This window comes from Rhineura floridana, chromosome 3 (assembly GCF_030035675.1).
Source record: "Rhineura floridana isolate rRhiFlo1 chromosome 3, rRhiFlo1.hap2, whole genome shotgun sequence".
Classification (NCBI taxonomy): domain Eukaryota; kingdom Metazoa; phylum Chordata; class Lepidosauria; order Squamata; family Rhineuridae; genus Rhineura; species Rhineura floridana.
The window spans coordinates 126,768,813-126,794,556 of NC_084482.1; the positions used below are offsets into that span (position 1 = coordinate 126,768,813).

Here is a 25,744-nt window from a genome sequence, read left to right on the forward strand (position 1 = left end):
CAATGGACCTGTCCTGTTGACCTTAATAGTAATCAGTCTGGTTGGCCTCCAGCTCCCATTTGTTAGCCTACTGCTAGCTGTCTGAATGTATGCAATTTTAAGGGGAGGAGAGCATGGTGAAAAAATTAGTACATTGATGAAGAGCAATATTTTCAAATTTTAAGATGTATTCAGCATGTAGGAAGGAGCAGCACTACCTTGGACTATAGTACCTTGCGCTATAGTACTTTGCACTACAGTAGCCCAGAAGCCTTTTTGCCTGTATGCTTAGAAGTAGAAGTATTGTGTGTAAAAAGATGCATTGGAGAGACTTGCATTAGGACCCGCAGGTCCTTGGGATTTGTAGAGGCATAGACCCACACAGACAACATTGTTTTGTATGACTAGTATCTTGAAGCTGACATGCTCTTACATTATCAAATGTAAGGCTGTGTTCTTTCTAGTATATAATATCTGTTGTGAAAGGCATCAGTACTGTACCCTCCAGCTAAACTCACCCCTATCCTCCTATACAACAATCCAATGTCTTTATGTGTTTTCTTTTGCTTCAGGCCTAAGTACCAGTGAGTGGAAACAATTTTGAGCACCAGTGATCCTTGTTGCCTTCAGGCCACCCTCCTCCCTCTCAAGTTGCTATTTGAATTCTGAGAAAGACAAAGAATGACTACTCCCCACCGCCTCTTTGTTTATTCACCGCCTATCCCTTGGCCCCTTCCAGCACTGAAAAAGCATCCTAAATGTTGCTGTCTCGATTGAGAAGACTGATATTGAAGATATTTTGGGGGGGAGGGGGGTTGGTTTTTTAAGACAACAAAGAGGAAGTGTCCTAGAACTGTAGATAAAATATCTACATTCTGTTTTCAAAGAGTAAAGGTGTGGAAAGACTTTCTTGCGTTTCTTGCTTGCAATTGAAAAGCAGGTAAGAAAGGACTGTGTATATGCAGATGCTTAGAACTTTTGGTCTTTTCCTAGAGCCGAGGAACAAAGAACATCATATCACACAAGAAATATTTCTTAATGAACTGGAAGGGTTGTCCTTTTGCCTTGGGCTGGGTTACTGGAGGAATGTTTTGTCACTTATAATTGGCAGCTCCATGCTTTGATTGGAAGACCTGCCCTCAGATAACAGAGGTGATGTGTCATCTGTGAAAAGGGGATGGAAGCTCCTCATTAGCTGTGTTTTCTGGAAGTGTTTTCCTCCCTTCAGCCCCTAAAAAGAAAGTTCTGTTGGTTAGTGTTTGCAGGGTGACGAAGCTGCAGCAAGAAGCCAGACCTCCAAACTCACTGTAGGAATACGATGGATTTAATTCTGCTTTTAGTTGTAGAACTGTCTTGCACCTGACCATACATAATGGCTGCTGGGAGTGGGAATGATTTTCTGAGAGTAGATTTTTTTAAAAAATAGTGACTTAATTTATTGGACAATTCCTGCACATTTTTTCATAAGTGTCACAGGTTCCCATTTTGGGAGTACAAAGGGGATTGCATGAAAACTCATACCCTTTCCTTTGCCTGTGTTTTAAAGGCTGGTTTAGGTTGCAGTCTTATGTGCAGGGCTGTGGAGTCGGAGTCGGAAGCAATTTTGGGTGGAGTCGGTAGAAATATACCGACTCCGACTCTGGCTTCAAAATAAAAACTTATAATATTGTAACAATATATGGTAAATATATCATTTTATACTTATATTTTATACTTTTTTATTTTTCAGGAAAAATATTTGTAATTTTGATTGACAATTTAAAAAAAATATAAATTCACAATGTCAAAGAAGCTTCCCATTAAGTCAGCTGTATTTGAGCATTTCACCATAACCAGGGCTGTGGAGTTGGAGTTGGAGTCGTAGAGTTGGAAGCAATTTTGGGTGGAGTCAGACAGTAGAAAAACAGAGGAGTCGGAGTAGAAGGTTTGGCGTACCGACTCTACCACCCTGCTTGTGTGTACTGACCAGGGAAGTAAGTCCCATTAAATTCAGTGATACCTCCAAGTAAACATCCATTGGAGTGGGCTGTTAGAGTCATGCAGATGAGACTTGTATTATGTACACTGCAGTTGTGCTTTTGTAAAATCCCAAACCTGTCAAAAGAATGAAGTTGACAGGATTACATGGGAGGGGGAGGAGGGGAACCAGTATTTTTTCTTGAAGCCTTATAAAGACATCACATCTGTACGCATCAGCCCCTGGGCTTCCTTTCGGCTTTTCCAGCTGCATCATTAGTCACAGCGCTACTCATACTTGTCCTTTGTTCTCCAGTAGCTCGGTGAGGGGTCTCATCTTCCAGCACTATCTCATGTTGCATTTTGGATAATCTGTTCATAGGGTTTTTGTGGTAAGAGGTATTCAGAGGTGGTTTACCATTGCCTTCCTCTGAGTTTGGATGCATCTTAGTCTGGTGTCTCAGCTTTAACCATTCCGCCTTGGGTGCCTGTGCTAGGAGTCTAGCCTCTTGGTCTAGACTCCTGACGGCATTGCTCTCAGCTTCTTTGACACTCTAAAAACCCCTCACCACATTAAGGTGTGTATCTGAAAAGGGGGTCTTTATAAGGCTTAAAAAAAATACTGGTTCCCCTCCTCCCCCTCCCATATAATCCTGTCAACTTCACAGATGCGAAAGTAGGGTCTGGAGTTGTATGATGCACACAATAGGAACATGGAATGTGAGAAGCATGAACCAGGGAAAGTTAGAAATTGCCAAGCAAGAAATGGTACGTATCAACATCACAATACTTGGAGTGAGTGAATTAAAATGGACGGGAATGGGACATTTTCAATCGGGCAACTACAAAATATATTATGCAGGAAATGAGAAATTAAGAAGAAACAGGGTTGCTTTAATAGTGAGAAGTGATGTAGCAAAAACAATTAAGAGCTATATCGCAAGGTCTGAGCGAGTTATATCAATGAGATTAAATGGGAAACCTATTAACATAACCATAATCCAAGACTATTCTCCAACGGCAAATGCAGAAGAAGAGGAATTGGAGAGATTTTACGCAGAAGTACAGGAGGAAATTGATCACACACCAAAACAAGATGTGCTGATAATCATGGGGGACTGGAATGCAAAAGCAGGGAATAGAAAAGAACTAGGAATTGTGGGGAAATGGGGCTTAGGAGACAGAAATGAAGCAGGAGAAAGACTTACTGAATTCTGTAAAGCCAATAATTTGTTTCTTGCAAACACATTTTTTGAGCAACCGAAGATGACTGTACACGTGGACAGAGCCGCCCCTAGGCACTGGGAAGTGGGGCAGTTGCCCCGGGCCCTGCGCTTTGGACCCCCCCGCACTTGGTGATCTGAGAAGCTGGGCTGCGGTGCGGTTTTTCCTCTCTTCAGCCATGCAGCAGCCATCTTGCCAGCCACTTCCTGAGCCGATTTTAGGCGGGAGGTTTGAATCCCCTGCCTGCTCTTCGACTGCATGCCTGAGTCAGTGTCTTCCCTGTGCTGCCATCGCTCATCAGCTGTGAAGCGGGTGTGCAGCGCTTAGCCAGCTGATTTTAGGCGGGAGGTTTGAATCCCCTGCCTGCTCTTTGGCTGCGTGCCTGTGTCAGTGACTTCCCTGTCCTGCTGCCGCTCATCAGCTGTGAAGTTATATATAGTTTCTTATAATTGTATTATTTTAATTTTAATCCGAAAGTAATTGCCCATCAACAAAGCAGCCAGGCCCAGACATTTACAGAAATGATTAAATTCTGTTATTCTTGATATTTAAAACAATGGTTCTGCACAAAGTGTTTTCAATTGTTTAGTTAGGAAGATAAAGATGGGAAAATATGCCTAGAAATAGACTGCCATATCTAGCAGATATCAACAAAGGGAAGACAGATGTCGAGAGACCAGTGAAGAAATGGATATGTATGGAACAGGTTGACTAGAGGCCTATTCCCTGAAGTGAAGGTAATCATATTTGTATTTAATAGGTTGTTAGCCTCATATTATAATTACATATATTCGTAAATAAAATCTCTCTCTAAATATATATATATAGAGAGAAAGAATGTGGGGGGGGCAACTATGCTTTTGCCCCGGCCCCCGCACATGCTAAGGGTGGGCCTGCATGTGGACATCACCAAATGGTCTACATAGGAATCAAATTTATTATATAATTGGTAGCAGAAGACGGAGAAGTTCCATACTTTCTGCGAAAACAAAACCAGGAGTAGACTGTGGTACAGATCATGAACTGGTCGTATCGAAAATCAGAATAAAGCTAAAGAACAACAAAGCAATCATAATGCCAAAATACAATTTAAATAACATCCCAGAAGAATATAAAAATCAAATAAGGAACAGATTTGAGGCTGTAAACTTAGTTGACAGAGAATCAGAAGAACTATGGAGTGAAGTCAGAGACATTATCAGGGAAGAATGCAAAAAAGACAATACCTCTAGTTAAAAAGAGAGAAAGACCTCAATGGATGACTGAAGAAACTCTTAAAATGGTTAAAGAGAGAAGGAAAGCAAAAGCAAAAGGAGATAGAAACACGGTCAGAACTCTAAATGTAACAATACAGCGACTACTACGTAGGGACAAAGAGAACTATTACAATAGTTATTGTATAAAAATAGAAGAGGACAACAAAAAGAGAAGAACAAGAGCCCTATTCCAAAAGATTAGAGAAATGAAAGGGAAATTTAAACCATGAGTAGGGATGTTGGATAATCAACAGGGGAACACACTGACTGACCGAGATGAAATAAAAGGAAGATGGAAGCAATACACAGAAGAACTCTGTAAAAGAGATGCCAGGATGACAGATTCATTCATGGAGGAACCGTATGATGAAGAACCAGAAATTTTGGAATGTGAGGTGAAAGCTGCTCTTAAAATACTTGGAAGGAACAAATCACCAGGAATAGATGGCATACCAATAGAGTTGCTACAAGCTACTGAGACTGAATCTGTTCAGATTTTAAGCTGGAATAACTAGTTTAATCTCACCTAGTGGTGCTGTCTTAGTACAGCCTTTGCCGCTTTCCTGCTAAGTAAAGCAGTTACTAGCTGCTGTGTCAGTGTGATTGGAAGCATCTCCGTTAACTGTGTTATTGCAAAGACTGGTATACAGCCACCAATTGCATAGCAGACACTTTTGGCACGCATGTGTGGTTGGTTGTATATTGAAAATCAGAGGCATTTACCTTTCTACTTTTATATATTATCAAGGCAGAGATTGTCTTGATCAGTTATTTATTTATTTATTATTAGATTTATATCCCACCCTTCCTCCTAATAGGAGCATTTCCTCCACTTCTTTGTCCTTCTCTTTTTGATGCAGCATATTTATTTTGCTATGGTTCTGGAACCAGTGTAGAAGGAGCAAAAAAAGCAACTGGATATCCCAGAAGCTAGTAGAAATGATTACATTTTATACATACGATTCACTGGAACATATGAAGTTGCTTTGTACTGAGATATCATTGGCCCATATTGCCTATCATTGTCTACTTTGATAGATAGCTCTCCAGGGTCTGTTGGCTGAGAAGAAAGAGAAAGGTGTGCTAGAGCAGGATAAGGAGATTGCAGAGAAACTAAACGATTTTTTTGCATCTGTCTTTACAGTGGAGGATACAGGGCAGATCCCTGTTCTTGATCTAACTTTTGCAGGAAGGGAGTTGGAGGAACTGAGGCAAATAGTGGTAATGAGAGATTAAATTGTGGCTTAGCTGACAAATTAAAAACTGACAAATCAAAGAAATCAAATGTGAGATTGCTGATCTTCTAACAAAAATATGTAATTTGTCCCAGACTTTAAAAAGGGATCTAGGGGAGATCCTGGAAATTACAGCCCAGTTAGTTTAACGTCTGTCTCAGGAAAACTGGTAATATATTGTTAAAGATAAAATAACCAGGCATATGGAAGAGCGAGCCTTGCTGAAGCAGAACCACTATGGCCTCTGCAAGGGTAAGTCCTTTGATATACTGTATATAGATAGCGGTGATCCATTTGACATAGTCCCCTCTGCAAGGGAAAGTCCTGTCTCAGTAACCTATTAGAATTCTTTGAGAGTGTCAACAAGCATATAGATAGAGGTGATCCAGTGGACATAGTGTACTTGGACTTTCAAAAAGCTGTTGACAAGGTACCTCACCAAAGATTCCTGAGTAAGCTTAGCCGTCATGGAATAAAAGGAGAAGTCCTCTTGTGGATCACAAATTGGTTAAATAGCAGGAATCAGAGTAGGAATAAATGGACAGTTTTTCTAATGTAGGGCTGCAGAAAGTGGAGCCCCCCAAGGACTGGTATTGGGACCTATGCTTTTTAACTTATTCATAAATTTTCTAGAGTTAGGGGTGAGCAGTGAGGTGGCCAAGTTTGTTGATGATACTAAATTGTTCAGGGTTGTTTGTGAAGGGTTGTTTGGGGGGGGGAAGGGGTTGTGAAAAGCTCCAAAAGGATCTCTCCAAACTGAGTGAATGAGCGGTAAAATGGCAAATGCAATTCAATGTAAACAAGTGTAAATATATTGAACTTTTTTTTTTAACATCTATGCTTATGGGGTCTGAACTGGTGGTGACTGATGAGGAATGAGACCTTGGGGTCATTGTGGATAGCTCGATGACCATTACCCAGTGTGTGATAACTGTGAAAAAGCAAATTCCATGCTGCGGATCATTCGGAAAGGTATTGAAAACAAAACTGCTGATATCATAATACTGTTATATAAATCTATGGTGAGGCCACATTTGGAATACTGTGTATAGTTCTGGTCCCCTCACTTCAAAAAGGATATTGTAGAGTTGGAAAAGGTTCAGAAAAGGGCAACATAAGAACATAAGAAGAGCCTGCTGGATCAGGCCAGTGGCCCATCTAGTCCAGCATCCTGTTCTCACAGTGGCCAACCAGGTGCCCGGGGGAAGCCCGCAAGCAGGACCCGAGTGCAAGAACACTCTCCCCTCCTGAGGCTTCCGGCAACTGGTTTTCAGAAGCATGCTGCCTCTGACTAGGGTGGCAGAGCACAGCCATCACGGCTAGTAGCCATTGATAGCCCTGTCCTCCATGAATTTGTCTAATCTTCTTTTAAAGCCATCCAAGCTGGTGGCCATTACTGCATCTTGTGGGAGCAAATTCCATAGTTTAACTATGCGCTGAGTAAAGAAGTACTTCCTTTTGTCTGTCCTGAATCTTCCAACATTCAGCTTCTTTGAATGTCCACGAGTTCTAGTATTATGAGAGAGGGAGAAGAACTTTTCTCTATCCACTTTCTCAATGCCATGCATAATTTTATACACTTCTATCATGTCTCCTCTGACCCGCCTTTTCTCTAAACTAAAAAGCCCCAAATGCTGCAACCTTTCCTCGTAAGGGAGTCGCTCCATCCCCTTGATCATTCTGGTTGCCCTCTTCTGAACCTTTTCCAACTCTATAATATCCTTTTTGAGATGAGGCGACCAGAACTGTACACAGTATTCCAAATGCGGCCGCATCATAGATTTATACAACGGCATGATGATATCGGCTGTTTTATTTTCAATACCTTTCCTAATTATCGCTAGCATGGAATTTGCCTTTTTCACAGCTGCCGCACACTGGGTCGACATTTTCATCATGCTGTCCACTACAACCCCGAGGTCTCTCTCCTGGTCGGTCACCGCCAGTTCAGACCCCATGAGCGTATATGTGAAATTAAGATTGTTTGCTCCAATATGCTCACTCCTAATTCTAGGTCATTAATGAACAAGTTGAAAAGTACAGGTCCCAATACCGATCCTTGAGGGACTCCACTTTCAACAGCCCTCCATTGGGAGAACTGTCCGTTTATTCCTACTCTCTGCTTTCTGCTTCTTAACCAATTCCTTATCCACAAGAGGACCTCTCCTCTTATTCCATGACTGCTAAGCTTCCTCAGAAGTCTTTGGTGAGGTACCTTGTCAAACGCTTTTTGAAAGTCTAAGTACACTATGTCCACTGGATCACCTCTATCTATATGCTTGTTGACACTCTCAAAGAATTCTAATAGGTTACTGAGACAGGACTTTCCCTTGCAGAAGCCATGCTGGCTCTGCTTCAGCAAGGCTTGTTCTTCTATGTGCTTAGTTAATCTAGCTTTAATCATACTTTCTACCAGTTTTCCAGGGACAGAAGTTAAGCTAACTGGCCTGTAATTTCCGGGATCCCCTCTGGATCCCTTTTTGAAGATTGGCGTTACATTTGCCACTTTCCAGTCCTCAGGCACGGAGGAGGACCCAAGGGACAAGTTACATATTTTAGTTAGCAGATCAGCAATTTCACCTTTGAGTTCTTTGAGAACTCTCGGGTGGATGCCATCCGGGCCCGGTGATTTGTCAGTTTTTATATTGTCCATTAAGCTTAGAACTTCCTCTCTCGTTACCACTATTTGTCTCAGTTCCTCAGAATCCCTTCCTGCAAATGTTAGTTCAGGTTCAGGGATCTGCCCTATATCTTCCACTGTGAAGACAGATGCAAAGAATTCATTTAGCTTCTCTGCAATCTCCTTATCGTTCTTTAGTACACCTTTGACTCCCTTCTCATCCAAGGGTCCAATTGTCTCCCTAGATGGTCTCCTGCTTTGAATGTATTTATAGAATTTTTTGTTGTTGGTTTTTATGTTCTTAGCAATGTGCTCCTCAAATTCTTTTTTAGCATCCCTTATTGTCTTCTTGCATTTCTTTTGCCAGAGTTTGTGTTCTTTTTTATTTTCTTCATTCGGACAAGACTTCCATTTTCTGAAGGAAGACTTTTTGCCTCTAAGAGCTTCCTTGACTTTGCTCGTTAACCATGCTGGCATCTTCTTGGCCCTGGCGGTACCTTTTCTGATCTGCGGTATGCACTCCAGTTGAACTTCTAATATAGTGTTTTTAAACAACTTCCAAGCATTTTCGAGTGATGTGACCCTCTGGACTTTGTTTTTCAGCTTTCTTTTTACCAATCCCCTCATTTTTGTGAAGTTTCCTCTTTTGAAGTCAAATGTGACCGTGTTGGATTTTCTTGGCAATTGGCCAGTTACATGTATGTTTAATTTAATAGCATTGTGGTCACTGCTCTCAATCGGTTCAACAACACTTACATCTCGCACCAGGTCCCGGTCCCCACTGAGGATTAAGTCCAGGGTTGCCATCCCTCTGGTCGGTTCCATGACCAACTGATCTAGGGAATAGTCATTTAGAATATCTAGAAACTTTGCTTCTTTGTCATGACTGGAACACATATGCAGCCAGTCTATGTCTGGGTAGTTGAAGTCACCCATTACTACCACATTTCCTAGTTTGGATGCTTCCTCAATTTCATATCTCATCTCAAGGTCTCCCTGAGCATTTTGATCAGGGGGACGATAGATCGTTCCCAGTATTAAGTCCCTCCTGGGGCACGGTATCACCACCCACAACGATTCTGTGGAGGAGTCTGCCTCTTTTGGGGTTTCGAGCTTGCTGGATTCAATGCCTTCTTTCACGTATAGAGCGACTCCGCCACCAATACGTCCTTCCCTGTCCTTCCGATATAGTTTATATCCAGGGATAACCGTATCCCACTGGTTTTCTCCATTCCACCAGGTGTCCGTTATGCTCACTATATCAATGCTCTCCTCTAAGACCAAGCACTCCAGTTCTCCCATCTTGGTTCGGAGGCTCCTAGCATTAGCATACAGGCACTTGTAAGCAGTGTCTCTCTTCAAGTGTCTTTGGCACTTGTGGTTAGGCCTGTGGTAATTTTGCTCTTCTGAATTGATATCCTGTGCCCCTGCTCTCACAATGCCTACTTCTAGGCCTACCCCTTTTAAAATTTCATCATTTCTTTGGTTTTTATCCCAGGGGGGAGGTTTATTCCGAACCGGACCTTTCTCAGCTCCTGTCGGGTTTCCCCCCTCAGTCAGTTTAAAAGCTGCTCTGCTACCTTTTTAATTTTAAGTGCCAGCAGTCTGGTTCCATTCTGGTTCAAGTGGAGCCCGTCCCTTTTGTACAGGCCCGGCTTGTCCCAAAATGTTCCCCAGTGCCTAACAAATCCAAACCCTTCCACCCGGCACCATCGTCTCATCCACGCATTGAGACTGCGAAGCTGGGCCTGTCTGGCTGGTCCTGCGCGTGGAACCGGTAGCATTTCAGAGAAAGCCACCTTGGAGGTCCTGGCTTTCAGCATCCTACCTAGCAACCTAAATTTTGCTTCCAGGACCTCACGGCTGCATTTCCCCATGTCGTTGGTGCCAACGTGCACCACGACCACTGACTCCTTCCCAGCACTGTCTACCAAACTATCTAAACGACGGGCGATATCCGCAACCTTCGCACCAGGCAGGCAAAACACCTTGCGGTCTACACGCCCATCACACACCCCACTGTCTATGTTCCTAATGATCGAATCACCCACTACAAGGATCCCTCCACCCCCTGGAGATATATCCTCGGCACGAGAGGATAGCTGCTCATCCCCCAAGGAATGGGTCCCTTCTAAGGGATCGTTTCCCTCTTCCTCAGCTGGATGCTCTCCTTCCCCGAGACCATCGTTCTCCATGATAGCAGGAGAGCTATCATAGTTGGAGTGGGACACAGCTATAACGTCCCTGAAGGCCTCCTCCACACACCTCTCTGCCTCTCTCAGCTTTTCCAGGTCCGCCACCTTGGCCTCAAGGAAATGAAGTCGTTCCCGGAGAGCCAGGAGCTCATTGCACCGAGAGCACACCCACGGCTTCTGTCCAACAGGCAGATAGTCGTACATGCTGCAGGCGGTGCAAAACACTGGAAAGCCCCCACACCCCTGCTGGCTTCTTACCTGCATAGTTTTGTTTAAGGTTTATTACGTCAATGGGTTGGAGACTGTGGTTTAGTTGAGGTCAGGGAACAGACGGGCAGAGTGGGGGGCCCTGGCCTCCTCGCCCTGCTGCCGAACTCGCTCTGCTGCTTAACTTGCCTTGACGCTTCGTCAGCTGGGGCCTTGACGCTTTGTCAGCTGGGGCTCCCTCTAGCTCAACCAAAGCGATCAAGGGAATGGAGCAACTCCCCTATGAGGAACGGTTGCAGCATTTGGGGATTTTTAATTTAGAGAAAAGGCGAGTCAGATGCGACATGATAGAAGTCTATAAAATTATGCATGGCATGGAGAAGATGGATAGAGAAAAGCATTTTTCTCTCATAACACTAGAACTCGAGGACATTCAATAAAGCTGAATGTTGGAAGATTCAGGACAAACAAAAGAAAGTACTTCTTCTCAAAGCTCATAGTTAAACTACGGAATTTGCTTGCACAAGAAGCAGTGATGGACAGCAACTTGGATGGATTTAAAAAAGGATTAGACAAATTCATGGAGAAAAAGGCTATCAGTGGCTCCTAGCCACGATGGCTATGCTTGGCCTCCATAGGTATAGGCTGTATGCTTCCAAATACCAAACTGTAGGAGGGGAGAGTGCTGTTTGCACTTAGGTCCTGCTTGCAAGTTTCACATGGGCAACTTGTTGGCCACAGTGAGAACAGGATGCTGGGATAGATGGGCTATTGGCCTGATCCAGCAGGCTCCTCTTATGTTATTGTGTTCCAGGCAGCAGTCTTTCTCAGCACTGCTACTTGGGATTTTTAACTTAAGATAGTCTTTCTATATATAATACATGTGCTCTGCCATTGGGATATGGCCTCTTCACTACTGTTGAACCATTTAATTTATGCAGTACTGCATTTTTATCATTGTTAATTTTGAAAAATTAGTGAGGAAGTTGAAGGCCTGTACCTGCAGGCTATATTATATAACTCTTCACTCTTTTCAAACTGGCATGGTCAGAGAAGTGTCTGCGACAGTTGGATGAAAGTGGCAGTCTCTTTACTCATGACTGCTTCAGCATTTGCCACCTTTGAGGACAAATCAAGTCTTGTTGCTTTGTTTTCTTGGTGAAGATGAGGAACTTTTCATCTCCTCTTTTAAAAGGCTGCTTACAACCTTTCAGAGCTGTGAAACGTAGAAATTAAACTGACTGTGCATTCTCTTCTGATTTACACATAGTTAGGTCTGTGGGTAAAGAACCAGAAGTGCAGATTTTCCAAAGGAAAGTGAAAAATTGGAATCCAGGTTTGGGAGTGATCAGTTGCGGACATGACCCTTCTTACACCTCTTTAGTCTGTATACTAACAGTAGTATTTCAACAGGTCTAGAACTGCTAGGCCCCAAATGTGTTGTATGACTCCTCTCTAGCACTTTAGGCTCTGGATGTGAATTGGTACTTAATTGTGGGGTGAGAATGCTCAGGTTGGGAATAGAATTTAGTACCAGTAGGATGAGTGAGAATCAGTTCAGGGAGATTGGGAGGATAGGATCGAAAGAGTAGGATCTGAGATATGCTTGTATTTGTTGGGTGGAAGAGAAGCTACATGCATTGCTGCTGCCCTAATTGTCTCAATAACAGCTTTGCCCTGAAATTCTCAGCTATAATTTTCCTATTCTGTAAACCTTTGTAAACTCTACTACTTTTTAGGACTGCAGTTGCGTGCCTCAGAAAAGCTCCAATTTATGAACAACTGTGATTATCCAACAGTGTGTTATATATTAATATTTGTACAGTCACATGGTGTCCTGGGGATTCTAAGAATCAAAAGACTTGCAGCTCCCATAAAGCCTCTTTAATTAACTTGATTCAGATATTATTGTGTCACTGGGTATCTCTCTCATGGGGACAATGTTTCATTTGTCAGTGCTTAGCCAAGGCATGTCACAGTTTTCATTTTGTATGTAGGGGTTTCACATGTATTGAGTGAAAATGTGTCTTGCTTTTATTTAGCTGTACTGTATGTCTGGTGAGAAAGGCTGTGCCTCTCCATCTTGCCTTTGAGAGGCTGCTATGCTCGCAACCTTTCAGAGCTGTCAAATGCAGTGTGGGTTAGTCTTCTCTCATTAGTGAATGGCTAACCTGGCAGCAGTGTGCAAGTCATGTTGCCTGGGCATAGTAGTACAGTGCCTAGACAACATGATTTGCACATGCTGCTGCCCAGGTTGGCCATTCACTAAACAAGCTTTCACAGATAAAACTGACGTGCTGGAGAATACTGAGCTGAACCTGGCCAGTAAATGTAGGGCTCACTCATACTTGTGGGTGGCCTGCTTGGGAGCACGTGGGGCTGCTTTCCCGCTTGGGCTGTGTTCATGCTGAACTGATAACACCAGATGGCCACTGTCATTTGCCTGATTATGGCAGCTTTAAAAAGTTCACACAGCGTAGCATGTTTCTTGTGATGCTCTTGGCAGACCCTTTTGAGGCTACATTCAAACATGAACAACGTCATAGCAACAAATTTGTCTGGGGGGAAAATAGCTGACAGATGGACCCCTCACTTACGTGGATGGAGAAGGAGGTTATAGACATGCACTAATTCTGTTTTTTAAAGAGTTTTGTTCATTGGGTAGAAAGGCAACATTTAACAAGAGGCAAAGGTTCTGTGTTGTGATGCCAGTGAGAACCTGTTGTTTGATGACCAAGTTGTATATGCGTCCTTATTGGATTTTCTTTGTTTTTGTCTTTTAGGTGAAAGAATGGTTATGTTTGAATTGCCAGATGCAGAGAGCTTTGGGGATGGACATGACCACAGCGCCCCGTTCCAAAAGCCAGCAGCAGCTACATTCCCCTTCACTTTCCCCTGCCCCTTCCCCAGCCAAACAGCCACAGCCCCAAGTGGCAACAGGCCCAGAGAAACAATCAGGAACTATGCAGCCAGGGCCCAGGCCAAGTGCTGGTGTCATGCAGCCTGAGACCCCCAAACCTCCCCCAGCTTCAACACAGAAGGAACCATACAGCCAAGTCCAGCCAAAACCTGCTGCTCCTCAGGAAGTGGTGAGGTCTTCCCCACAGCATCAGCGAGCAAAGCCTTCATCCACTGATCAGAGAAAGACTGTAGGAGACTCCCCAGCTAAGACTCCAGTCCCTCCTCCCACTGCTGGGGCACAAGAGCAACCCCAAGAGGGCCTCACTGGTAAGCTCTTTGGATTTGGGGCTTCTCTCTTGACCCAGGCAAGCACACTCATGTCTGTCCAGCCAGAGGCCACCCCACCAAGTCAGCAGTCCCCTGGCAAAGTGCCTCCCAAAATTGTCTTCAGTGATGCCAGTAAAGAAGCTGGCCCTAAAGCCCCAGGCACCACTCCTGGAATGCAGGGTAAGGCTGGAGCTATCCCAGCTGCAAAGCAAGTGAAACCAGAGCAAGTAATCAAGCCAAAGGAAGTGCCGAAAGAAAGGGTCTTGTGCCCCCTCTGTAAAGCAGAGATCAATGTGGGCTCCAGTAAACCCTCCAACTATAATACCTGCACATCCTGTAAGCAGCAGGTCTGCAACATGTGTGGATTCAACCCAACACCTCATCTGGTGGAGGTAAGACTCCTAATAACTTATTGTTTAATATTTAACACAATATTGAAAATCAGTGTGGATTTTGATGTGGTTGATAAGGGTGTGATTGGCAGTGTATATTTTGATCGGTTTGATGAGAGAAATTTACAACTATACTGGTAGGAAAACAAATGCATAAATGGATTCATGTGGTCCAGCCCCCATTTTATTGAGGAAGATACTGCTGAGAACAAAGTGATTATGTTTTCTTATGCCATGAGAGGATGAGGGTCCTTGGGAAAGCAGCACCATGAGAACAACAGGCAAGTAATTTTCCATTTTCTGAACACAAAAGCATCAATGAAAAATGGATAAGAAGGAGGAGCTGTTCTGGATTTGGTTGCAGCTGTGTTGCATTTGATTTGGATAACAAGCTGAAATGACAGTATGCTTTGCAACTTGCTGGGGTTTACCCTGAAAATAATTATTTGATTGCCAAAGAGATGATGGTGTAATGGCCTTGCCTGTTGAATACATGGAGCTGACTTATGGACCTTCAACCCTGTGGTAAGGGCAGAAGAATGCAAGCAGGGAAAGGTCTTAAGGTACCCAAGGATTGTATCACTACTACATTGACATGTATTTCATGTTCCTCAGGGAGAAAATGGTTGTGAATGTGCATTCTGGGCTTGGGTTTCTAGTGTTTGAAGGAAATATGGTAGTAAAAGAGTCATCCATCATTTTATAATGAATAAGGCCTTTCCTTTATATACTATGTCTGAAAGATGCCATGTTGCTTTCAAAGGGAATCCATTCCAGCATGAGCTATACATAGTGAATTTCCTAGGAAGATAGTGTGGCCATACTCTGTACATCTAGTTTGAAATGTACACGAAGTCCTCCAGTTCTGCTAGAATCTGACAGATTATTATGTTGTAATGCTGGCCCCTTTATGAGTCCAGCCCAGAGGTACAGAAACTGGTAATACTGAATTATTGTCACTTCTTTCCGTCTGATGTCCTGAGCATAGTAGGGATTTTATGGCTATAGGTACAGAGAACTGAGTCATATGGCTTGAATCAATTTACCCACCCACTCTCCCATTTGATCTAAATATTTTGTTGATGGAAAAGGAGCTTAGAAAATGGAGAAATGAACTATAAGCATGAACCTGCCTCTTAGTGTACAGTATTAAGACAATTGATTTCTAGGATTTTAAAGACAACCTATGGGGAAACATCTTATTTGGAAACAATTTTGTTTATCTGAGGTACAGTAAAATGGCTTTCTTCTAAACAGCTTTTACATCTTTTTGGAGATAAGATCAGAAATTTGGATCAAAGTGAGTGCTATTTAAATCAAATTAGGTTGCTACTGGATTAGGAGGAAACAGTGAATTTGTACAAGTAAGGCTGGGATAACTGAGGTTTTCAGATTTTACTGTGTATCAATATGTTCAGTATACATTGCTGTGACATGAGCATAAAAATGTAGAGCCAAGTTTATGGCACAGCAATGCTTTCTGATTTCAGAGCATTACTTCTTACTTCAGGAGATGATTTTAGTTGGTCCTAAAAGTGTTGCTCTTTTTTAAAAACAACAACAACTATTCTTCAACAATTCAAAATAAGGCCAGGGATCTGTGTATTTCCTGGTGTTCTGGGAACTGGTATAGATACCTGGGCAGCAGATGGCCTCTTAGAACTGAAACAGCACTGTGACAGTGTTGTTGGGTACTGCATTGCAATAGGTACATCTGCTGCTTGGATAGGACATAAAATTCAGTCCTTGATTACCTGGCTCAAATCCAAGTTTTCTTTAGCCCTCCCACTACACCCTTCATTTCCCAAATGGAGGGAAAAGTGCTATCTTGAAATTTCAAGGGTGTGTATAGATGTTTTTTTTACAACAGCTTCAAATTGCTTCTGACTTACTTTAACTACTGCTGCCAGACAGCAGCACATCCCACACAGCTTAAGAAAGCTTCATTTTAGTGGTGGTGTTGAAATGCCTGTGTGGGTGGATGCTACCACTGAAGATGCAAGACTAGTAGTGTATTACATTATTATATAGCTCTGTCCAAGAGAAGCCAAGAGGCCCCTTATTTTCACAGGTCAAGCTCCTCCCCTAAACTACCCCAATATAGTGCACTAATCACAGCTAGGGTTTTCAGGTAATCTACAACAAGCAGGAAATTGGAAGTGATGTATTTTTGTTTTTAAGCATCACAAGATCTTTCCCTGGGAATTCTTGCCCTTGTTTTCCTTGTCAGAAAACAATGGCTCAATGGTGCATTTCTGTGAATTGATTAATAAGATTTCTTTACATTGAATGATCATGTTATAACATTTGAGAAGTAGTGTCAGCAACAGCTTGATAAAATTTGAATAGTAGTGTTGGGTAATGGTGGCAGTGGGCGGAGAGAAGGATACTTTTAAAACACTAGTTACCAGCACCACAGGACATTTTTGCATGTAAGAGCATAGAATCATAGAATAGTAGAGTTGGAAAGGGCCTATAAGGCCATTGAGTCCAACCCTCTGCTCAATGCAGGAATCAAAATCAAAGCATTCCCGACAGATGGCTGTCCAGCTGCCTCTTGAATGCCTCCAGTGTCGGAGAGCCCACTACCTCTCTAAGTAATTGATTCCATTGTTGTATGGCAGTTAGGACGTTTTTCCTGATGTCCAGTCGAAATCTGACGTCATGCAACTGGAGCCCATTATTCCGTGTCTTGCACTCTGGGACGATCGAGAAGAGATCCCGGCCCTCCTCTGTGTGGCAACCTTTCATGTACTTGAAGAGTGCTATCATATCTCCCCTCAGTCTTCTCTTCTCCAGGCTAAATATGCCCAGTTCTTTCAGTCTCTCCTCATAGGGCTTTGTTTTCAGTCCCCTGATCATCTTTGTTGCCCTCCTCTGAACCTCCTCTGAACGAGCTCCAGGGAGCTCCAGCTGACGAAGCGTCAAGGCGAGTTAAGCAGCAGAGCGAGTTCGGCAGCAGGGCGAGGAGGCCAGGGCCCCCCACTCTGCCCGTCCGTTCCGTAACCTCAACTAAACCGCAGTCTCCAACCCATTGACGTAATAAACCTTAAACAAAACTATGCAGGTAAGAAGCCAGCAGGGGTGTGGGGGCTTTCCAGTGTTTTGCACCGCCTGCAGCATGTACGACTATCTGCCTGTTGGACAGAAGTCTTGGGTGTGCTCTCGGTGCAATGAGTTCCTGGCTCTCCGGGAACGACTTCATTTCCTTGAGGCCAAGGTGGCGGACCTGGAAAAGCTGAGAGAGGCAGAGAGGTGTGTGGAGGAGGCCTTCAGGGACGTTATAGCTGTGTCCCACTCCAAGGATGATAGCTCTTCTGCTATCATGGAGAACGATGGTCTCGGGGAAGGAGAGCATCCAGCTGAGGAAGAGGGAAACGATCCCTTAGAAGGGACCCATTCCTTGGGGGATGAGCAGCTATCCTCTCGTGCCGAGGATATATCTCCAGGGGGTGGAGGGATCCTTGTAGTGGGTGATTCGATCATTAGGAACATAGACAGTGGGGTGTGTGATGGGCGTGTAGACCGCAAGGTGTTTTGCCTGCCTGGTGCGAAGGTTGCGGATATCGCCCGTCGTTTAGATAGTTTGGTAGACAGTGCTGGGGAGGAGTCAGTGGTCGTGGTGCACGTTGGCACCAACGACATGGGGAAATGCAGCTGTGAGGTCCTGGAAGCAACATTTAGGTAGCTAGGTAGGATGCTGAAAGCCAGGACCTCCAAGGTGGCTTTCTCTGAAATGCTACCGGTTCTACGTGCAGGACCAGCCAGCCAGGCACAGCTTTGCAGTCTCAATGCGTGGATGAGATGATGGTGTCCGGTGGAAGGGTTTGGATTTGTTAGGCACTGGGGAACATTTTGGGACAAGCCGGGCCTGTACAAAAGGGACGGGCTCCACTTGAACCAGAATGGAACCAGACTGCTGGCACTTAAAATTAAAAAGGTAGCAGAGCAGCTTTTAAACTGACTGAGGGGGGAAACCTGACAGGAGCTGAGGAAGGTCCGGTTCAGAATAAACCTCCCCCTGGGATAAAAACCAAAGAAATGATGAAATTTTAAAAGGGGTAGGCCTAGAAGTAGGCATTGTGAGAGCAGGGGCACAGGATATAAATTCAGAAGAGCAAAACTACCACAGGCCAAACGACAAGTGCCAAAGACACTTGAAGAGAGACACTGCTTACAAGTGCCTGTACGCTAATGCTAGGAGCCTCCGAACCAAGATGGGAGAACTGGAGTGCTTGGTCTTAGAGGAGAGCATTGATATAGTGAGCATAACGGACACCTGGTGGAATGGAGAAAACCAGTGGGATATGGTTATCCCTGGATAAAAACTATATCGGAAGGACAGGGAAGGACGTATTGGTGGTGGAGTCGCTCTATACATGAAAGAAGGCATTGAATCCAGCAAGCTCGAAACCCCAAAAGAGGCAGACTCCTCCACGGAGTCGTTGTGGGTGGTGATACCATGCCCCAGGAGGGACTTAATACTGGGAACGATCTATCGTCCCCCTGATCAAAATGCTCAGGGAGACCTTGAGATGAGATATGAAACTGAGGAAGCATCCAAACTAGGAAATGTGGTAGTAATGGGTGACTTCAACCACCCGGACATAGACTGGCCGCATATGTGTTCCAGTCATGACAAAGAAGCAAAGTTTCTAGATATTCTAAATGACTATTCCCTAGACCAGTTGGTCATGGAACCGAACAGAGGGACGGCAACCCTGGACTTAATCCTCAGTGGGGACCGGGACCTGGTGCGAGATGTAAGTGTTGTTGAACCGATTGGGAGCAGTGACCACAGTGCTATTAAATTAAACATACATGTAAATGGCTAATTGCCAAGAAAATCCAACACGGTCACATTTGACTTCAAAAGAGGAAACTTCACAAAAATGAGGGGATTGGTAAAAAGAAAGCTGAAAAACAAAGTCCAGAGGGTCACATCACTCGAAAATGCTTGGAAGTTGTTTAAAAACACTATATTAGAAGCTCAACTGGAGTGCATACCGCAGATCAGAAAAGGTACCGCCAGGGCCAAGAAGATGCCAGCATGGTTAACGAGCAAAGTCAAGGAAGCTCTTAGAGGCAAAAAGTCTTCCTTCAGAAAATGGAAGTTTTGTCCGAATGAAGAAAATAAAAAAGAGCACAAACTCTGGCAAAAGAAATGCAAGAAGACAATAAGGGATGCTAAAAAAGAATTTGAGGAGCACATTGCTAAGAACATAAAAACCAACAACAAAAAATTCTATAAATACATTCAAAGCAGGAGACCATCTAGGGAGGCGATTGGACCCTTGGATGAGAAGGGAGTCAAAGGTGTACTAAAGAACGATAAGGAGATTGCAGAGAAGCTAAATGAATTCTTTGCATCTGTCTTCACAGTGGAAGATATAGGGCAGATCCCTGAACCTGAACTAACATTTGCAGGAAGGGATTCTGAGGAACTGAGACAAATAGTGGTAACGAGAGAGGAAGTTCTAGGCTTAATGGACAATATAAAAACTGACAAATCACCAAGCCCAGATGGCATCCACCCGAGAGTTCTCAAAGAACTCAAATGTGAAATTGCTGATCTGCTAACTAAAATATGTAACTTGTCCCTCGGGCCTCCTCCGTGCCTGAGGACTGGAAAGTGGCAAATGTAACGCCAATCTTCAAAAAGGGATCCAGAGGGGATCTCGGAAATTTCAGGCCAGTTAGCTTAACTTCTGTCCCTGGAAAACTGGTAGAAAGTATGATTAAAGCTAGATTAACTAAGCACATAGAAGAACAAGCCTTGCTGAAGCAGAGCCAGCATGGCTTCTGCAAGGGAAAGTCCTGTCTCAGTAACCTATTAGAATTCTTTGAGAGTGTCAACAAGCATATAGATAGAGGTGATCCAGTGGACATAGTGTACTTAGACTTTCAAAAAGCGTTTGACAAGGTACCTCACCAAAGACTTCTGAGGAAGCTTAGCAGTCATGGAATAAGAGGAGAGGTCCTCTTGTGGATAAGGAATTGGTTAAGAAGCAGAAAGCAGAGAGTAGGAATAAACGGACAGTTCTCCCAATGGAGGGCTGTAGAAAGTGGAGTCCCTCAAGGATCGGTATTGGGACCTGTACTTTTCAACTTGTTCATTAATGACCTAGAATTAGGAGTGAGCAGTGAAGTGGCCAAGTTTGCTGACGACACTAAATTGTTCAGGGTTGTTAAAACAAAAAGGGATTGCGAAGAGCTCCAAAAAGACCTCTCCAAACTGAGTGAACGGGCGGAAAAATGGCAAATGCAATTCAATATAAACAAGTGTAAAATTATGCATATTGGAGCAAAAAATCTGAATTTCACATATACGCTCATGGGGTCTGAACTGGAGGTGACCGACCAGGAGAGAGACCTCGGGGTTGTAGTGGACAGCACGATGAAAATGTCGACCCAGTGTGCGGCAGCTGTGAAAAAGGCAAATTCCATGCTAGTGATAATTAGGAAAGGTATTGAAAATAAAACAGCCGATATCATAGTGCCGTTGTATAAATCTATGGTGCGGCCGCAGTTGGAATACTGTGTACAGTTCTGGTCGCCTCATCTCAAAAAGGATATTATAGAGTTGGAAAAGGTTCAGAAGAGGGCAACCAGAATGATCAAGAGGATGGAGCGACTCCCTTACGAGGAAAGGTTGCAGCATTTGGGGCTTTTTAGTTTAGAGAAAAGGCAGGTCAGAGGAGACATGATAGAAGTGTATAAAATTATGCATGGCATTGAGAAAGTGCATAGAGAAAAGTTATTCTCCCTCTCTCATAATACTAGAACTCGTGGACATTCAAAGAAGCTGAATGTTGGAAGATTCAGGACAGACAAAAGGAAGTACTTCTTTACTCAGCGCATAGTTAAACTATGGAATTTGCTCCCACAAGATGCAGTAATGGCCACCAGCTTGGATGGCTTTAAAAGAAGATTAGACAAATTCATGGAGGACAGGGCTATCAATGGCTACTAGCTGTGATGGCTGTGCTCTGCCACCCTAGTCAGAGGCAGCATGCTTCTGAAAACCAGTTGCCGGAAGCCTCAGGAGGGGAGAGTGTTCTTGCACTCGGGTCCTGCTTGCGGGCTTCCCCCAGGCACCTGGTTGGCCACTGTGAGAACAGGATGCTGGACTAGATGGGCCACTGGCCTGATCCAGCAGGCTCTTCTTATATTCTTATGTTCTGTTCCATAAGAAGATGCTGTATTACATTCCATAAGGAGGGGATGCTGTATTACATTTTGCAGAATAAGAACCGCATCAATAACCTTTGGATAAAACCTTAAGTGAAGTCACAGTACAGATTAGAACATTCCATAAACTCCCTGTATCAAGGGGTAGCAAGATATAGTCAATTTCTGAAAGGGGTTCAAATGGAGCAACGCATAAGGGGAAGGAGGGAGGGTTTAAAGAAATTATGGATAGCTCCTTACAGGAAAAGACAGGCCCCCCACTTCCCACCTTAGGTTAATAGAACATCTGCTGTAACTTTTGAAATTAATTTCATAGAATCACAGAATAGTAGAGTTAAAAGGAGTCTATAAGGCCATCGAGTCCAACCCCCTGCTCAGTGCAGGAATCCAACTTAAAGCATACCTAACAGGTGGCTATCCAGCTGCCTCTTGAATGCCTCCAGTGTTTGAGAGCCCACCACCTCCCTAGGTAATTGGTTCTATTGCCACATTGCTTTAACAGTTAGGAAGTTTTTCCTGATATTCAGCTGAAATCTGGCTTCTTGTAACTTGAGCCCATTATTCTGTGTTCTGCATGGTGGGATGATCAAGAAGAGATCCCGGCCCTCCTCAGTGTGACAACCTTTCAAGCACTTGAAGAGTGCTGTCATATCCCTCCTCAGTCTTCTCTTCTCAAGGCTAAGCATGTCCAGTTCTTTCAGTCTCTCCTCATAAGGCTTTGTTTCCAGTCCCCTCATCATCCTTGTTGCCCTCCTCTGAACCTGTTCCAGTTTGTCTGTATCCTTCTTAAAGTGCAGTGTCCAGAACTGGATGCAGTACTCAAGATGAGGTCTAACCATTGCCAAATAGAGGGGAACTAGTACTTCATAGGATTTGGAAATTATACTTCTATTAATGCAGCCTAAAAGAGCATTTGCCTTTTTTGTAGCCACATTGCACTGTTGGCTCATATTCACCTTGTGATGAACAACAATTCCAATATCCTTCTTGTGTGTAGTATTGCTGAGCCAAGTATCCCCCATCTTTTAACTGTGCATTTGGTTTCTTTTTCCTAGGTGTAAAACTTTGCACTTATCCCTGTTCAATTTCATTCTGTTGTTTTCAGCCCACTGCTCCAGCTTATCAGGATCCATTTGAATTTAGTTTCTGTCTTCTAGAGTATTAGCTATCCCTCCCAATTTTGTATCATCTGCAAATTGGATAAGCATTCCCTGCACCTCCTCATCCAAGTCACTAATAAAAATGTTGAAGAGCATTGGGCCCAGGACTGAGCCCTGTGGTACCCCACTCGTTTCCTCTCCCCAGTTTGAGAAGGAATCATTGATAAGCACACTTTGAGTACAATTCTGTAGCAAACTGTGGATCCACCTGATAGTTGTTCCAGCTAGCCCACATTCAGTTAGCTTGTTAATCAGAATATCATGAGGCACTATGTCAAAAGTTTTGCTGAAGTTGAGGTATATTATGCCCACAACATTGCCACAAGGAGGTTACTTGATCAAAAATGAGGTTAGATTAGTCTGGCAGGATTTGTTCGTGATAAATCTATGTCGGCTTCTAGTAATCACTGCATTTTTTTAAGGTGTTTAAAGACTGGCCACTTTATAATCTGCTCCAGAACTTTCCCAGGCATTAATGTCAGGCTGACTGGTCTGTAGTTCCCAGGTTCCTCTTTTTTGCCCTTTTTAAGGATAGGAACAACATTAGCTCTCCTCCAGTCATCCAGCACTTCATCTATCCTCCATGATTTTGCAAAGGTAATAGTGGTTCTGAGAGTTCTTTAGCCCTTCAAGACTGTAGGATGCAGTTCATCAGGCCCTGCAGATTAGAACTCATTCAAAGTGATTAGGTATTCCTTGACCATTGTCTATCAATCTCAAACTTCACATCCAACAGGGGGGTCATGGACCCTCTTTTGGAAGAAGACTGAGCCAAAGTAGGAATTGAGCACTTTTGCCATCCTCACTGAGTACCTGTACCACCATTTCTTTTCTCTGTCATTTACTATGGATATACCGGAGAGATTAAAAATTTACATGACTGAAAACATGGGGTTATTAGAAACCCCAGCCAATTGAGAATGCTTAGTGTGCAGAGTGGAGATGGGTGTATTGAGCACTTCCTGACACTGAAATGGGGGACTCTGATGGTCTCTAGCAGCCAATAAATCAGTAATCTCTGACACTATAAATTGTGGGGTATTCCCACTTCTTCAGTCTTTTGTGTATGTAATAGAGCCTCACAGAGTCTTGGAATGGCATCCCTAGTGTTTGAAATAGGCAGCTACTGCCAAATTCTGGATTATTTCTGAATGCCAAACTACAAATGCATCTTTGTATGTAACCTGCAGGTTTTAAAAAATGCAAATTCCAATAGCTGGGGATGGTAATTCATGAGTTCAGAGTGGGTGCGGAGGAGGAATTTAATCCCCCCCAATGTTGAGGAAAATCACTCTTTTAAAGCTACTATTTGCTTTTAAGGAGAAATTTCCCATTGGCACCAAGGGAATGCAGAGATGAGCTCTATAGTGTTCTACAAAGAGATTTGCTGCAATCTGCCAAGACCCATGGCTTGCAGCCATGTATAAGGATGGTTCAGTGAAGACAAGAGAAAATAAAAACTAAACAGTATATTGAGCTTACTAACATAGCAAGCCTATGAAAGAGAGAAAGCATCAAAACTGCTTGCCGGTTGTACTGTTAGTCTCGCCACTAGCTTTCTGTCACTTCACAATGAATAAGCTAGCAGGATAATAATATTCCTTTACATTTGTACCTTTTTTCTTCTTTAATAGAAATGTAGCTTTTGACTTGCTATAACAGTGGTGCTGTAGTGCCAGAATGCATAGATTTAAGGGTCCCAATTGCAAAGTAGGAGCACATGTGATTCCCTTGGGCCAGAGAATCTGTGTTACCTGCAGCTGACCAGACTTAAATTGGCAAAGAGCAAGGATAGTGTCAGCTTTCCTATACAGCACTATAAGGTCCATTTGAATGGACCTGGAGCACAATCATCAACACAATTGTACATTTGCCTTTTCCCTATTTTATTTCTTACATTTGTGCTCCATCATTTCTCCAAGGAATTCAGGACAGCATACATGTGGATTATCCCATTCTGACCTTAGAAGAGCCCAATGAGAAGAGCCAGATTGGGAGAGTGTGACTAGCCCAGAGTCACCCAGTGATTTTCACCGCAGAGTTAGGAGTCCCAGCCCAATACTCTTAACCACACTATACCACCACAGTTCTGGAAGACTGCCCTTCTTACCAGGTATAGGATCCCATTTTTACTGCATCAGTGCAAATCATTTGTTTGCCCTGTGAAGATTAGAACATCGACACGGCTAGCTGTATGATTTGTGCTTGTTGTCAGGTCCGGCGCCAAAGGGCGGCCAGGTCGGGCCATGGCCAAGGGCCACAGGGGGCCCTGAGGTGCCCCTCAATAGGGTAGGAGAGTAGCACTCCCCTTCCACCTTCCGCAGCAGGATTGCTGGCGCAGATCGCAGGGAGGGAGCTTCCAAGCTGCCCGCCCGTTCCCTCGCTTCACCTACCTCTCTCTTCTGTCTTTTGCGGCTGTGTGCGCAGGGCTGCCATTAACCAAGATGGCGGCCAAGGTTTCCCTAAGGGGCTGAAGCCTCTGCCGCCATCTTGGTTGATGGCACGCATGTGTGCTACGTGCATGCATCCCTGCCATCAACCAAGATGGTGGCAGGGGCAGCAGCATCTTAGGGAAACTTCAGCCGCCATCTTTGTTAATGGCAGCCCTGTGTGCGCAGCGCGTGCAGCTGCAAAAGACAGGAGAGGTAGGTAGGTGGAGCAAGGGAATGGGCGGGCGGCTTGGAAGCTCCCTCTCTGATATCCATGGCAGCGATCCTGCTGCGGATCGCAGAAGGGGAGTGCAAGGCAAGGTAGGTAGGTGGGTGTGCGTGTGTGTGTGGGGCAGGCTGGTGCCCAAGGGCCCCAGCATGCCTGGTGCCGGCCCTGCTTGTGGTAAATTCTTCCGCTATTTAACTCATTGTATTCAGAAGCCTTCACAGACCCATAAAACAAAGCAATCCCAGTTTTTGCCATGTTGAACAAATAGTTCCATTGGCTTGTGTAGCTGCCTACTATATGGACAAAAACAAAGAATGTAGGTACACCACTGTGTAGTTTTCTTTTCATAGAATCACAGAGTTGAAAGAGCCCTATAGGGCCGTCAAGTCCAACCCCCTGCTCAGTGCAGGAATCCATTTTGTTTATAAGTGGTACACCATCTG

The 25,744-nt window shown here is 43.9% G+C and overlaps 1 protein-coding gene across 3 annotated transcripts in view; it reads left to right on the forward strand.

Moving 5' to 3' along the window:
- The window catches only part of LOC133380480 (protein bassoon-like), a 229,932-nt gene that overhangs the window by 70,764 nt on the left and 133,424 nt on the right, over positions 1–25,744 (forward strand). For all 3 annotated transcript variants that reach the window (XM_061617824.1, XM_061617823.1, XM_061617822.1), the window contains exon 3: positions 13,456–14,292. In XM_061617824.1, the coding sequence (XP_061473808.1) occupies positions 13,456–14,292 (837 nt within the window). The remainder of the gene's footprint in view (positions 1–13,455; positions 14,293–25,744) is intronic.